Source organism: Rousettus aegyptiacus, unplaced genomic scaffold, assembly GCF_014176215.1.
Source record: "Rousettus aegyptiacus isolate mRouAeg1 unplaced genomic scaffold, mRouAeg1.p scaffold_m13_p_10, whole genome shotgun sequence".
Taxonomy (NCBI): domain Eukaryota; kingdom Metazoa; phylum Chordata; class Mammalia; order Chiroptera; family Pteropodidae; genus Rousettus; species Rousettus aegyptiacus.
Window position 1 is genome coordinate 35,267,885 of NW_023416285.1, and position 16,086 is coordinate 35,283,970.

A 16,086-nucleotide genomic window follows, 5' to 3' on the forward strand; every position below is an offset into this window, starting at 1 on the left:
GGAAAAAGGAAAAGTGGACAGATGTTAGAAAGCTATTTTAGAGTATAATTGAGAAATAGTGAAGATCTGAGCTAAGGGATGAGGAAATTCTATCATAATAATTGAAAGCATAGATGTGGATGAACACAAACTGAGTGAGTAGAGAGAAGAGCCAAAAGAAAGGACTCTGAGTAACATCAATGTTTAACACAAATCTTTACTGAAAGTCAAATCTATTCTTAGTTTGAGAATAAATTAAATATTTTTCTATCTTTAAAATTGTAGTTCCCAATGTATAAACAAGAAGAAACAAGTCAAGAGTAATATTTTAAAGCCTAAACTGGAAACCATGTTTATCTACTGATTTTGGATTGTCTTTCAAACACTAAAGTGTTCAGAGATAACAGAATTCCATCTTCCCTGCTCACTCCCAACTTGTCAAAGTAAAGGGGCTGCAAACATACCTGCTCATCAGGTTTTCTTTTGAAAATGGGTATAAATGAAATTCACCGGAAGGCAGTAAATAAAGTCTACAATCCCTCTTATGTATGGTCTCTGTGCCATTTGGCTTCTTGCCTTCACTAGTATCTCCCTCTTCACCCTACCCACCCCCCAGGAATTCAAATTACTGCCCTTAACTATTATGTGACCGGTTAGACATATGGTGAACTGTCTCAATATAAGTTGACATACAAAATCATTTTGTGGTTTTCACCTTAATATCAATGATTTAATTTCTATGAGGTATACCATCATGGCAAATCTGAATTGATTTAGAATACCAACCAGATAAATATACTGCTGAGTTTTGTAGCACACAATGCTCTTGATGATTCATACAAGGTACACCTACTTCAGATACATTCACTCTCTTGACCACGCTGAAACCTATAAAGTAAAAGAAATAATAAATAACTGCAAGGCTGATATTACATTTTAACAACAATAACAAAAAGTGCACAAAACCTAAATCACTCTACTACTAAAGGCGACATAACTTTAGAAAGATAAAGCCATTTCTCCTTAAATCATATGCCAATATCTATTTATTTTGTTCACCCTGTTAATATCCTCTTAACATCTACTATATGCACGTATTACGCTTACATTAAGAAGTATATGAAATCTTGCATACTCCTTCAGGTGAAGTGACTGCCAATAAGTGAATGAGAATGGCAACTACTCAAACAGCCACCATCTTATCATTTAGTCCTCTGCTCTAATATAACCTCCCTGAAAGTTATTCCCTACTCTGGCTAATATAACATCTCATACATATTCCAGTTACTCTCCATCCTCTTTCCCTGCTTCACTGTGTGAAAAACAAGCAGTCTTGTCTTGATTTATCATATTACTCTTTGTTTTTATAGTAGTCCCTCTTATCCACAGTGGGTATGTCCCAAGACCTCCCAGTGGATGCCTGAACTATGTACATAGTTCTGTTTTATAGGTATACAAACATATCTATAATAAAGTTTACTTTATAAATTAGGTGCAGTGAGAACTTAACAACAATAACTAATAATGAAATATAACAATTATAACAATAGACCAGAATAAAAGTTACATGAATGTGGTCTCCCCTTGATAAATGAAATGGCTACTAAGCAGGTAGCATGTACACTGTGAATACTCTGGACAAAAGGATGATTCGCATCCCAGGAGGTATGCAGCAGGACAGCATGATACTTCATCACACTACTCAAAACAGCACACAATTTAAACCTAATAAATTCTTTATTTCTAGAATTTTCTATTTAATATTTTTGGAAGGTGGCTGATCGTGGAAACCACGAAAAGTGAAACTTCGGATAAGCGGGGAGTACTGTACTGTGTGTGACTCTGGCTACTAGACTAAAAGCCTCAGCAGACCTGGGAACCATCAGCCTTGTTCACCACTTTATCAGCAGTGCCTAGAAGAGTGCTTGCCATATGCTCAACAGACATTTGGTGGTCTGATGAACGCTTCCAAATCCACAAACTACCAAAATATTAAAACCCTGTTCTAAATAAAATCCTAACAGGAAAGCATTCATTTGGTACTTCTACAAGTTCACAAGATCCAGAGAGATGCATAACCCATATGTTGACAAACTAATATGAATAGATTTATTCATTTCGGCTTCTATCCAGTGCCATGAATTCAGAGGCAGTCAAATGTTAACTGCCCTTGAAGTATATTTAAAATGTCTACAAAATGAAGAAGTGAGAAAATGAATATAAAAGGAAATAAAACTAATCTTCTTACTGAAAGAAACATGAATACCATGGTCAGGAATTCACAATGCAAACACTTTTAAAAATGTCATTCAAGCTTCAAGTTCCTATTTGTTCCATAGAGTTACTATAGCTATGAGAACATACTACATTAGAATAGCTAATGCAGAAACTGTGGCATTCTATATAATTGGGCTCCTCTGGAGGTCAGCAACACATTTGGATCAAATAATGTGAGGGCTCTGTTTAGTACTGCTATAAAACGTAAAAGGAGAAAACTGAAACAAAAAAGGCACACAGAATCTTGCAGTATCGTACTTTCAAAACATGTGATGGAATAAAGTTCCATTTTCAAAATCTATTTTCTTAAAAAACCCAGTATTAATTGCATGTTGATATATAAAGCACACAAAGTTGCATTTCTCTGCTTTGAATACCAGACTCCCAGTTCCTTAAGCATAGCCCATTGTACGGAATTCCCAGGTCAGGGGTGCACTAGACAAATTAATTAGTCTATTAAGTCTCAGTCGTATCCTGGCACTGATGTTTAGGTTAGCACCTTCAGCAACAAGTTTCTAATGCTTAACTATGCTGCCATTTGTTCCTGAGAGAAATTAGGAATGAAGGGAAAAAATAAAACACTGCTGGGAAAAGTTCCCACTGACCTAAAGGCAGAAACATGCACGTGAGTCGGGGGTAGATTGGAGAAATAGGAGAAAAACTCTAGTTGATGAGTTCTTGCTATTTAAAGTGATTAGGAGAAAAAATACATGGCTTCATATCTAAGAGAAATTTAAACAGCATTTAACACTCTACAAAATCAACCCAAAAAAAAGATGATAATTTGCCATGACTTTGCACTAAAGAGAAACCAATGATTTCATATGATGAATCTCTGAAGCATTTCATGGGAAGATTAAACACCTTTGACTACATATTTGTGGATGCTACAAATGACTGAAATAAATCCAATTGCATTAACTGAAAAAAACAGACATGTGACAATGTATGCACATGTGTGCACATACACACAGAAGAAAAGAGAAAGGCAGGGGAGGGAGAACTATCGGTTATCTTTCACCTTATAGCCATTACCTGCTGCAGGGTGTTTCTAAAAGAACCACATACCGTACATAGTTCAAAATTCAAGAAAAGCAAGACTTGTTGATTACCATGCAGCACAATACACTACCTATGTACTATGGAGGAAATATTTTTCTCATAAATTTCATTTTTCTTTTGTTCAGTGGGGTCATGGTACAGTGAAAAATTTTTATAGTATCAATGACTCGAAAGACTGGAAGAGATTAGGCTCTAAAAGCTGCTTTATACATAAGAATCGTGTGTTGAGATTATCTCAAGAACGGTAATGAGAAATTAACAATGCAGTGTATAATGGCACTGTAATGAAAAATATGTTACATATTAGGCAATCTCACTATATCACAACCTTGATACAGCCAGACTAAAGCGATGGGAAAGTCTAGGCCATTTAAACTGCATCCAGAATGCTGGATTACTGAAAAGGCAATCACAGCACTATGTGTTGTATTTTCTCCTGAATATCTTATTGTTTGGCTATATAAAAGCTTAAGTTCATCTAATTGTCTCCAAACACGGTGCCATTAAATTGAGAATTACTAAAACATAATTACATTTCCCGGACTTTTTTTTTGGGAAATAATCTGATATATTGAAACATATAAGAATTAGAGAGGCAAAGATATAATGCTTCAATATTATTTATAATAACAAAAAAACAAAACAATGGAAATATCTAACAATAAGGATATAGTTAAATAAATTATGCTATAATAAAATATAGAGAAGTCATTAAAAGTCATACTTTCAAGGAAAATTTAATGGGATAGAAAAATTCCTAGGTTATGGCAGGCACACAATGAAAAATTGGGAAACGAATGAAATAAAATGCAGGTTACAAAACTATATGCATAGTTTAATTCCAATTTTAATACACATATTCACATTATTTAAAAATGTATTACATACACATATTTTGTACATAATATACACACTCATACAAAAAAAAATTAAAAAGTGTGCAGAGCGGTTATCTTTGGGTAGCAGCACTAAACACAATTCCAATTATGAAAACATATTGCTTTTACAATTAGTAATGAAGTTATTGTAATGACCACAGTAGTTTGAATCCAGTGGGGTTGTCACTACTGAAGATGATGCTTCTGTATAAATATCAAGGGAATAAAAGATGAGTCAGAACCTTCTGAGTGACGTTCTCAACCACTTGCCAAGACACCCAACTCTAACCATGTCCAGAAAATCTGATAACCTCTAATACAATCTTTGCCCCAAGTATGATTATATGGTTAATCCCTATTCTTAAACTGTTTCCTTTTCATACATATATTAATAAAATGTCTGCTTATCTGGGAGATGTGTTATACGAATGCACAATATTTCTTTACCTATGGTCCCAGAATTTCTCTTCTGAAACCAAAACAGGTGTGTGTGTGTGTGTGTGTGTGTATTTGACAAACTCATCTATTTAAGATTAACTGCCCTGAGGCAATGGATATTTTACAAACTTTACTGCAAAGAATCCCATCTTTCAAATTGACAGTAAGTAGAATTTTGAATCAACATTTTCAATTCGAGTTTTTAAAAAGATACAATTACTCCCTAGATTCTGCTTCTAAGACACAAATTTTTATAGGCAAAGTTCATTCCAACCTATGTTTTATAATGTTTTTAGACCATTATCTATGTCACCTGTAAGCATCTTTAAGCGTAGTTTTCTTTCCATTACTACAAAACTAAAACAAATAGCAATTCTCTGTGCTCTATTTGTGTGGTTACTATGGTATTAATCTGGATTTTGCACCTAGGATAACCCTATTTGAGGCAAGGGAGAGAAGTATGGGACCAAAAAAATGAAATAAGTTAGGGCAACAGTCAGCAATTTTAACATTTACTTTTCCCTTGTAACAGCCTTTGGCCAAAATCTATAAAACTTTGACCTGACCCTTCAGCTTCCTGGCATGAAAGTACTTAGCATTATGATGTGAACACCATGACACTGGCAAGATTAGCAACCCTTTCTCTTACTCTTAGGAATTAAATTTCTGTTTCTCATCATCCCCAAAATTTCCACCTCCTGTTCCCCTCAAACGTAGACAGGCTCTGATCCACAGGTTCTCATGACCAGACAATGGAAATACCACGTGGTGAATGAAAGTCTTTAATAGAAAACAACTGAGACAGGACACTGTGCTTGCCTCACACATTCGAATATCCCAATGTCTTTGAGAATGTCACTATAGGTGACTCACGGAAAGAATAGTCAGTAAAAGAAATGTGGTACATTTTCCATTTTCATGAGTTTTCCAACTATCAACAAAGTGATTTCCTTGAATACCTGCATCAAGTGAACCAATGCTTTTCAGTCTTTTAGAAGTTTTTTCCCCCCGCTTAAATAATATCTTTTTTAAAAAGTCTAAAAGATAACAGATAAAAGCAGCTGATCTGATTGAAGAGGGCACGATACCAAGGAGGGCTACAGAGCTTCATTAACAATCTGCCCACCTCTTCTTTAGCTTCCCCAAAGGGCTTCTTAAGCACCCCTCGGCATTCTAGGGCCCTGAGACGCAATGAAAGAGATCCTGCCTTTGAAATCAAAGAGTTAATATTCGCAACATTGATTATTCTAAGCAATACAAAAGTCCATTTTTAACAATATTTTGCTCCATTATTAAATGAGGAAAATTATGTCAGGTTGACATTTTTAAATCTGGGGGTTCATAAAAGTAACAGGCCCAAGTTCTTAAAATTGCATTATGCCCTCTTAAATTGTTTTAGATAAAGAAAAAAAACACTGTATTTCTTATAATTAGTGAATTCATTATAAAGCATAGAGTACAAGGCCAAAATCATGTGAAATCTTATTAGATAATAGAAATTATAGTAGTTTCATAAAGGAAAAGAAAAATAAGCGGTGATCCTCATTCCTCCTAGCTAGCCAAATAAATGTCCAGAAATTTATTACATCCTGCCTCACTTTTGTTTAGTTCTCATAAAACTGACAAAACAAAAGACAGGTAAAGTTTTAAAGAGCCGATAAAAACGTTTTTTTAAAGTACCCTGAATATCTTGAGTATTACAATAAGGCCTCATTTCAAAGAACCATGGCTGAACACCATCAAAATTTCTGTATCATTTTATTATCCTCAACAGACAATCCCTTAAGATATTAGCATTTAATCAATTCCTACTTGAAACTGGAAAGATCAGTCACTCATGAGTTTTAATAGCTTGTACCACACTCCATTGTAATTGTTTGTTGACAGCTTTTTAAAATTATTTGTACTTATAAATCTCATTAGGCAGCAAGTTACTTGAAAGTAGAATATAGGTTTTTATTGATATTAATTTGCTTACTAATTAATTTAGTCAATTTCACTATTGTATACCTACTAGCCCTATGCTAAACACTTATAAGTAATAAGTATATATGGAAAAACATCACAGCCCCTACCCATAAATACTAAAAGTACAACAAACAAGTTATTACATTATCTTAGAGCAGGGGTCCCCAACCCCCAGGCTGCGGACCAATATAGGTCAGTGGCCTGTTAGGATCGGGGCTGCACAGCAGGAGGTAAGCAATGGGCAAGAGAGCGAAGCTTCATCTGTATCTGCAGCCACTCCCCAGCACTAGCATCACCGCCTCAGCTCCACCTCAGATCATCAGGCATTCGATTCTCATAGGAGCACTGGTCCCTGGTGCCAGAAAGGTTGGAGACTGCTGCCTTAGAATTCAATACAGCATGCCAAAGGAGCACAAAGAAGGGACAGGGAGCTCACCTGGAACAGCAGGGAAAAGGCCAGATCGGAGCTACAGTGGAAGCTTTAGCCAGGTTCTCTTTTCTTTTTTAATTTTATTAAATTTATTGGAGTGACAGTGGTTAATAAAATTATATAGGTTCAAGGGTAAATTCTAGAATACATCATCTGTATGTTGCATTGTTTGTTCACCACCAAAGTTAAGTGTCCTTCTGTGACCATATATTTTACCCCTTTTACATTTTTTTCTTCCACCGCCCCCTTTTCCTCTGGTAACTACCATACTGTTGCCTGTGTCTATGAATTTTGTTCATTTGTTTGACTTATTTGTTCATTTGTTGCTTTCGGTTTTATATCCCACATATGAGTGAAAGCATATGGTTCTTGATTTATTCTGATTTATTTCGCTTAGCACGATAATCTCAAGATCCATCTATGTTGTGGAAAAATGGCAGTATTTCATTGTTTCTTATGGCTGAGTAGTATTCCATTGTATTTAAGTACCACACCTTCGTTATCCAATTATCTGTCAAATGATACTTTGATTGCTTCTATGTCTTGGCCACCATGAATAATGCCGCATTGAACATAGGAGTACATATATCTTTATAAACAAAAGTTTCCAAATTTTTCAGTTAGATACCCAGAAAAGGAATTGCTGAGTCATATGGTAATTCTATTCCTAAATTTCTGAGGATCCTCCATACTGTTTTCCATAGTGGTTGTGCCAATTTACATTTCCACCAGCAGCGTATGAGGGTTCCTGCAACCTCTCCACTCATTATAACTTATCTTGTTGATAATAACCATTCTAATGGGTGTGAAGTGGATTCTCATTGTGGTTTTGATTTGCATTTCTCTAATAGCTAGTGAATTTGAGCATCTTTTCATATATATGTTGGCGATTTGTATGTCTTCTTAGGAGAAGTGTCTGTTCAGATCCCAGCCAGCTGTTTATTTCCACAGCACCTGGGCAAGCAACAGTTTCCTTTTTTCTTACTGTAGGACTTCTAGGGGGGAGGAAATCAAGTCTTCCACTTCATTTGCCAGACAGCAGAGCAAAAGGTGGACCCAACCCACTGCTGTCTGAGAAAAATCAATCAGAAATTAGGTCACGATCTCAACTCTTTGAACTGCTTTTAGTTTACCAAGATTAAAATGTAACTGGTCTGCCCTCATGTACATTAACACAAGCTTTTGCATATTATTCCAAAGCTAAGAAACTTATAAAAGAATTTCACACATCAATTAGAGTTACATAGATACTAACATTAAACACACACACACACACACACACACACACATTTAATCATCAGATGAGATGTTTTCCTTTTCCTTCTACAACTATGGGGAAAAAGGCACATGTGAAGTCCATTTTACCTAATTTTTGTATTTTCTCTCCACAAACATTTCCTTCTTCTGAATTCCTAATTTCTAAGAAAATAACCAACATTCCAAGAGACACACCACCTGAAAAACTTTGGAGTTTTCATGAAAGCCAGTTTCCCTCATCCTCTAAATCCAAACAGTTGCCAGATACAATGGACTACACATACTCAATGTGCCAGGAATTTGTCTCTTTGTTTCCATTATTTCTCTACAATGCTTTGAGGCCCTTCATTCTTTGAGCAGCTTCCCAATGCATTCCAGTTCTTCCTAAACAGAATGTCAACAGTTCTCCATAAAGCATAGTTCCAACCTACTGCTTTTCAGCCTTGAGCAGCTCCCCTCTGCCTAGCATTCGTTGAACACTTGTTGGCCTGGTATTTAAGACCCATTACATGGCAGTTTTCTTCATGTATGACCTGTTTATGGCTTAATGTTCTGAAACTTAACTTCTCCACCATTTCCTAGTTTCTTACCTCCCATTCTTTACTCATGCCATCTCTGCCAACAGAATGCCCTTTCTCATCTCCTTTCATCAGGTTGATTAATGCTTCAATAATAATCTCAAATGTCATTTCCTTCATGATGATTTTATTTCTCCCCATCCACCTCTGACACTGCTCTTCTACGAGCTCTGATGGAATGCCTATGTCTTGCAGAGTTTATATATATATATATATATATATATATATATATATATATATATCTTCAGTATTGTTTACTTTTGCTTTTGCCTTATGCTGTTAGTAATCCGTTGGCTCCATGAGGGCAGGAAATGTGCCAGAACTATCTCTCACCTCAACGCACCTAATGATGTGATCATACTAACACTGTCAGTACTTGCTGAATTTAGTAGAAAATGTTAATCCGTTAATGCAGGTTTGGAGGCAAATCAACTCGTCGGTGACCCACAAGGAGTGAATGAACTGGTCTTTCCATTAGAGATTTTACTGCTCTCTTGTTGTGAACCAAGCTTGTGATTTGTGCTAGTTGTGTCCAGACCATCTGAGTTACTAGTTATTGTCAGTGAAACTTAAGGACCTTGGATGAATGGATTGCATAAAAATAACTTTCAAGCAAATAAAGTAAATATCTCAATGTTGAGATAGGAAATATCCTTTTAAAAGTAACTCCTATTATTCTACCACAGGAAAAAGTACTCTTTTAAAAAAAAATAATAAAATGCTTTAAACATTTTGTTAAAACTAACGTGTAAGTTAATTTGAGATCATCTGTTTTCTAACTTATCTACTAGATTTTCACCTTATAAACACCACTAAAAGGTACTATTTTAAACTATTTTTTAGCTGCAAAAAGCAAATGTGGCCATCTCTTTCTCCTCCTAAAACACACACACACACACACACACACACACACACACACACACACACAAAACTATAAATCAATATAACACTATAAGATTCAATGAAAATAGTGACAGCTTTAAAAAATGCAATCCAATGTATAGCCAAATAACTCATGAAACTCAGCATGCATTGCTGACTTTGGATATGATCACCAAATTTAACAAGGTGTTCTTGAGAGAAACAAAATAAGACAGGTCCCCGGAGCATCCATTCAACATGGCAGATGCATCTGAACTCCAGGGCAAACTCCTCTAGGCTAATATTATGATTGGCCTTAAATTAAAATTGTAAAGTTAAACATTTTAATTTAAGTAATACTTCAGAACACAGGAAAGTTCTTTGTTAACAAAGTCTGGGCAGCAAGCATAACAGAAAAATTAGAGCAATATAAGACTGAAATATGATCACATAATTTTTCTTTATGGATAAGACCAATAAGGGTTTGATACAAAATTTGAAAAATATAAAATAAAAAATACATGTTCGAAAAAATTAAATATCCTGCAGTGCAATACAGAGGCACACATCTATTTTTCATAAATAGTATTTCACAAAGTCATTCATCATTGAGTCACACATTTCAAAACTATCATTTTCAAGAAATGTGTGCCTTGCAGGTAATCTTTGCTACATGAAACTGGTTTGCTGCAATTACCTTTTGCTGAATTCTTATAAAACCCTGATTGCTATCTGTCACCATCCAATAAAAGTTATTTCCCACCAACACCTTGCGACCACCAGCACCACCATCCTTTCAGCTTTAAAAATCCATTTGGTTTATTATCTTATCTTTTTTAATAGATGGCAAAAGTCTTTGTGAATATCCACACTCTCATTAAAATCCCCCCAGTACAAATCCAAATTTCAAAGCATCTCTGTGCTGTTGTTTACATGTGAATCTGACATGGACATAGAAAACCTAAGGTATCTGCTCTGAGATGTTTTTCTAATATTAGGTGAAAGATTTGGGATGATTTGTGGAACTATTCTCAAATAATTATTTTAACTACTGACAATATGTAGGATATAGCTAGCTAAGGTTTGGAAGCCAGTTATTTTTAAGAAAACAACAAAATTTATTTACATTGAGACAGATTGTCTTTGGCATTGTTAATCTTAGCTTCCCTATATTTCCAGGGTAAGAAAGAGGTGATTATAGATTGTGAAATGGACTAAAAGTATATTACATTATTGCTGTTTTATATATGATATGGGAGAAATCCATATTCCTAGAGTCTTTCTAAATAGGAAGAGGAAGGTTGACAAATTTCTGATATAACAGACATAAGTTCCACTTCTTGGAAGCAGAGGGAAAAAATAATCTAATGTATATTTTGTACAATCTAATACAAACTCTTCATTTAATAAGTAAGGAAACTGAGGTCTAAGCAGACAGGAGATTTTACTTCTAGGAAAGTAAACTAAATTAAGAAGGTCCAGGCAAAAGTACCAAAGGCTTTGATGTATCAGGCAAAATTCATTTAGTGGCAATGATCTATTCAAATTAACTTAGACATAAAGGAGATTTATTGGCTTCTACAACTGCCAAGTTAAGAAGTAGTATGAGCTTCAGGTAAGGCTTGATCCTATGGTTCAGTGAAATAACCAAGAACCCAGTTTCATTTCTCTTTTAGCTCATTATTCTAACAAAGGGACCCGCAATTCCCAAGGCTAAATATTCCATTTGTTGAAGTTCACCAAGAAAGAAAGCATTTTTGTTAAAATGTTCAACCAAAGCTTTGTGATATACTTTACTGTATTGGCTTAAGTCACATACATACCCACCCCGCATACCTCACTAGAACCAGAAGGACAAAATATACTGATTGTCTTAATCTAAATTGTAGGAGGTGAAGTCATGTTCCCTGAAAATTCATGGATACTTAGGAGAGAAACTGGCAAATAAATGTTGGGGGGAGGTGGGCAACCAAATTGTCCACCCCACCAATCAAATCTGGGACACACATTATGACCCTATATTGAGACTTTTGCCTCTGCCCTTTTTATAGTTCTTGTTTTGAGAGATCTTATAATGTTTAAAAAATTATAATAATTATATATACATATATATATGTATATGTTTTTTCTCCAATTTACAAGTGCAGTAACTTTTGCTTAAAAACGTAAGAGCAAGAAGGCACTATACAAGTAAGTAGTTCAGCTGATAGGATAATTTCAATAATTCTAAAATTCCAACTTTACCTTGCTTATCCCAGACAAATTGAAGACAAGTAACTACAGTGGCCAAATAGGAAAAATACTGATGTGTCAAATAAATGTTTTAAATGCCTAAGGGCAGGGAGGAAAAGAAATAGCATTCTCGAAAAGAAGAATTTCTCCCAAAAATGAAAAATAATTCCAGTTTCCAAAACAGCACATGCTAATCCAGACATACCATCCTTAAATTGAATCCCATAATATTGGAAACAACTGAGTGCAGAAGGCATCCCACCACCACATAGAATACTATACTCATCACGCTATTTAGCTCCGTACTGTAGATTTTTCTAACACTCAGTCCAAGTGTGAGCCAAACTTTTCAGAAGATCATGATCAAAGAGATCTAGAACCCAAATATCTTTGAGCTGAAAGATCATCTCATCCAGTACATATCAAACTGCCTAGGAGTAGGGGCAAGCAAAGCAAAGTTCATTTTATAACCACTCCCTCCTCCCAATATTACATCTCCAATAGATTTTAGATTTTATCTATTCTACAAAAATAGCTTCTAAAAAAAAACTTCATGTGAACGAAGGGCTTTGTATCTGGAAGCATAGTTCATCTAAAAGTTATTTTTCCTTTTTCATATTTTTTTCTTTTTTAAAATTTATTTTATTGTAATAAGAACACTTAACATATCTACCCTCCTAACACATTTTAAGTGTACAATACAGTATTGTTGACTACAGGCACAATACTGTACAGCGGATCTTTATAGTTTATTCATCTTGCTTAATGTAAACTTCAAGCCTGCTGATTAGCAACTCCCCACCCACCTCCCCCTTCATCTAAACCACAATTCCCCTCTTTGATTCTATGAATTTAACTATTTTAGATTCCCCGTGTAAAAATAAGATAAACCATGCAGTATTTATCTTTCTCTGACAGGTTTATTTTACTTAGCATACTATCACCAAGGTTCATCCAAGTTGTCACAGTACCAAATTTCATTCTTTTTTAAAGCTGAATGGTATTCCACGGTATGTATATATCACATTTTCTTCATCCATTCATCTCTTGATAAACATTTAGGTTTTTTCCACATCTCAGCTATTATGAACAGTTCTGCAATCAACATGGGTGTGCTAACATCTTTTTGAGATACTAATTTCAATTCTTTGGATAAATACCTAGAAGTGGAATAACTGTATCTTATGGTAGTAGTTCTATTTTCCATTGAGACTACACCATTTTGAATTCCCAACAACAGTGTACAAGGGTTCCAATTTCTCCACATCCTTGTCAACGCTGTCTTTTCTTTTTTTTTAATAATAGCCATCCTGACAGGTATCAGGTGATATGTCACTGTGGTTTTTTTTTACTTTTCCCCACTGACTAGTGACATCGAGCATGTTTTTATATATCTGTTGGCCATTACTATGCCTTCTTCAGAGAAATGTCTATTCAAGTTCTTAACTCATTTCTTAATCAGGTTATTAGTTTTTCTGCTATTGAGCTGTAGGAGTTTCTTATATATTCTGGATATTAACTCTTATCAGATGTGCAGTTTACAAATATTTTCCCCCGTTTTGTAGATTGTATTTTTTTGATAACATTAAAGAATTTTTATTAATTTAATTAGGGTGGTAGTAGATATATAGTTTTCTTTTCAAATACTTTTCTTAATAGCTGGTAGAATAATAGCATTTTTTTTTTATTAGTTCCAAGTATATAGTACATTGGTCAGATACTTATATAGTTTACGAAACAATCCTCCAGATTATCTTCTCTCTGGCTCTACACATAGCCATTAGATTACTGCTGTCTGTCTTTTTAATCTGTTGTTTATTTCTTTTGCTGTGCAGAAGCTTTTCAGTTTGATACAGTCCCATTTGTTTATTTTCGTTTTTGCTGTCTGTGCTTTTTGTGTCATATCCATGAAATTGTTGCCAAGATTAGTCATGAAGCTTTTCTCCTGTTTTCTTCTAGAAGTTATACAGTTACTGCTAAAGTCTTCAATCCATTTTGAGCTATTTTCATTAATTTTTGTATGTAATGTAGGATAAGCGTCCATTTTCATTCTTTTGCATGTGGATGTCTCATTTTTCTAAAACCCAAATTCATTATTTTTTGATCTGAGAAACTTAAGTCCAGGAAGTTTCAATGATTTTTAGGTATCCAGTCTAAATTCCAGAATTGAACCCAAGGTTCTGGAATTCAGTCAACAATTATTATGCATTTACTATTAGTAGGTACATATAGCAGTCTCTGTAAACCAGACATAAATCACCAAAAAAAAAAAAATCATAATATCTAGGCAATCCCTTCAATTTCAATATTTCCCTTCTTAACAAAAATTTCAGACTTCATAAGCCTGTTGTATTCATTTCCCAACTGCGCTTACTTGCTGGGTGACAGAAATGGTTTCTTAACTCCCTTAAGATGTAATTTTCTCATCTATAAATAGAAACAACATAATGTTACCCGTAAAGGATTTTAAAAGGTTAAAAAATATGAAATACATTTGGAACTGAGAAAATATTAAATGTTAACTAATAATATTAATTGAAAATAACTCAAAACAGTAATACGTATTCTATTACTGAGGTGGTACAGCTTTTTTCTTCATTTTAGAACTTCATCACATATATAAAGAATGCACAGAAGGGTATTCAATAAAACAATTATAAAGCAAGGTGATTAAGAAAAACAAGCTGTAGTAAAATGGATTGATTATACACAAGGATAGCTTGAATGACTGTAAGCGTTTTTAGAGACCCCATCGGAGAATGATTCAATGAAACAGCACTTTTGACGTGAGTTCCACTGGGGTGTAAGACTCTAATGGCAGCCCAGAAGCAGGAGCAAGCACTCTATGCATTTTGGCTCTTCGGAACTCAAAATATAAGGCGAATTTTAGTACAACCTAGGAAAGAAATGCTATTAATGATTAAACAATTGTTTAAGTTGGGGGCTGAATAACAAATAAATTTAAGCTCATAGGGAAACTTGTAAATGTAACTTAACATTTATCTTTAATAGATAGTAGTAAGGTTGATTTGTGGATCGTACTATTAGATCCTTATTCAAAATAAAGACATAGCTAAGGACCATCAGAGACAAAATCTGGTTGTAGAGAGTAATTTTCACACGATAAGTAAAAGCGGGCTATTATTTTATATATAATTATAATATGTATTATAACCGACTTAAAAATATAATTAAGACACAGTGATGAGGAAATTACCATTTAAGGATCCTCTCTGCTTTAGATTTTTCAATCTTATGACTAACTTTGAAAGAACAAAATAATAGTTGTATTAATAAAAAGCTATTAACAAACCATTGATATTACTTTTTGTAGTTTGCAAAACCAAACTAATTCTGCACTTACATAAATGTGCTAAGAAAAAGAGAATCATAAATCTTTTCATAAAGAATTGTTAACTCAAGATTATTTTAAATGTGTCAATTTTTTTTCAAGATGAGCATTTTCAGTTATAAAAAAGAACTCCACTTAATTTTCTCCTTTACCAACTTCCAAAAATGTCACCTCAAATTTACAAAAATCTCAGTATGTCATTTGGTTTTAATGCTATCAACCTACAAGGAGACAGGTTGTACTTATCTTCCTACAAACTACAGCATTTCTATTTTAGGCCTATTGAAGTGTGTTTCTAATAATTCTGTTCACATGTCAACATTAACCAAGTGAAAAGCACTCTCTGAGGTTACACAGTACCTCAGAAAATCTTGTTTCAGTCTCTAGAGGAAAGACAGGTTCAGAATGCCAACCAGAATGAGAAAAAAAAAAAAGTCAGGGCCTAGTAGAGTAGGAGTTTTAATTCTACCCCTGCAATTCTTCTAAAAAATTAAGAAGTTACTTTTTTTTAGTATAGATACATGCAGCTTAATGGTTAAGAGGAGGTTAAAAAAAAAGTTTCCTTAAACTTTTCAGAAGAAAAAGAGATGATGAAGCACACAACTTTGAACACACTATTCCAAGACTACAAGTTCACAGATAACCATGATGAGTTATCTCCCGTTGAAAGAACACACACATAAAGATATCTAGTTAGTTGTATTTTTTTTTACCAATCAGAAAACATAATTTACCAGTGTCAAACACTGAAATGAGCACTCATATGGAGCTGTT

The 16,086-nt window shown here is 34.3% G+C and overlaps 1 protein-coding gene across 6 annotated transcripts in view; it reads right to left on the bottom strand.

Moving 5' to 3' along the window:
• Nucleotides 1-16,086, bottom strand: part of BMPR1B (bone morphogenetic protein receptor type 1B) — a 326,532-nt gene that overhangs the window by 184,185 nt on the left and 126,261 nt on the right. For 3 of the 6 annotated variants that reach the window (XM_036227686.1, XM_036227688.1, XM_036227690.1), the window contains exon 1: nt 766-3,936. Coding sequence is in view for 3 of the 6 variants with exons in the window: in XM_036227684.1 (XP_036083577.1) it covers nt 766-867 (102 nt within the window). In the remaining 3 variants the exon portion in view is untranslated. Of the gene's footprint in view, nt 1-765; nt 3,937-5,760; nt 5,826-16,086 lie in introns of those variants that run through there. The other 3 variants (XM_036227685.1, XM_036227684.1, XM_016144341.2) reach the window with 2 other exon arrangements.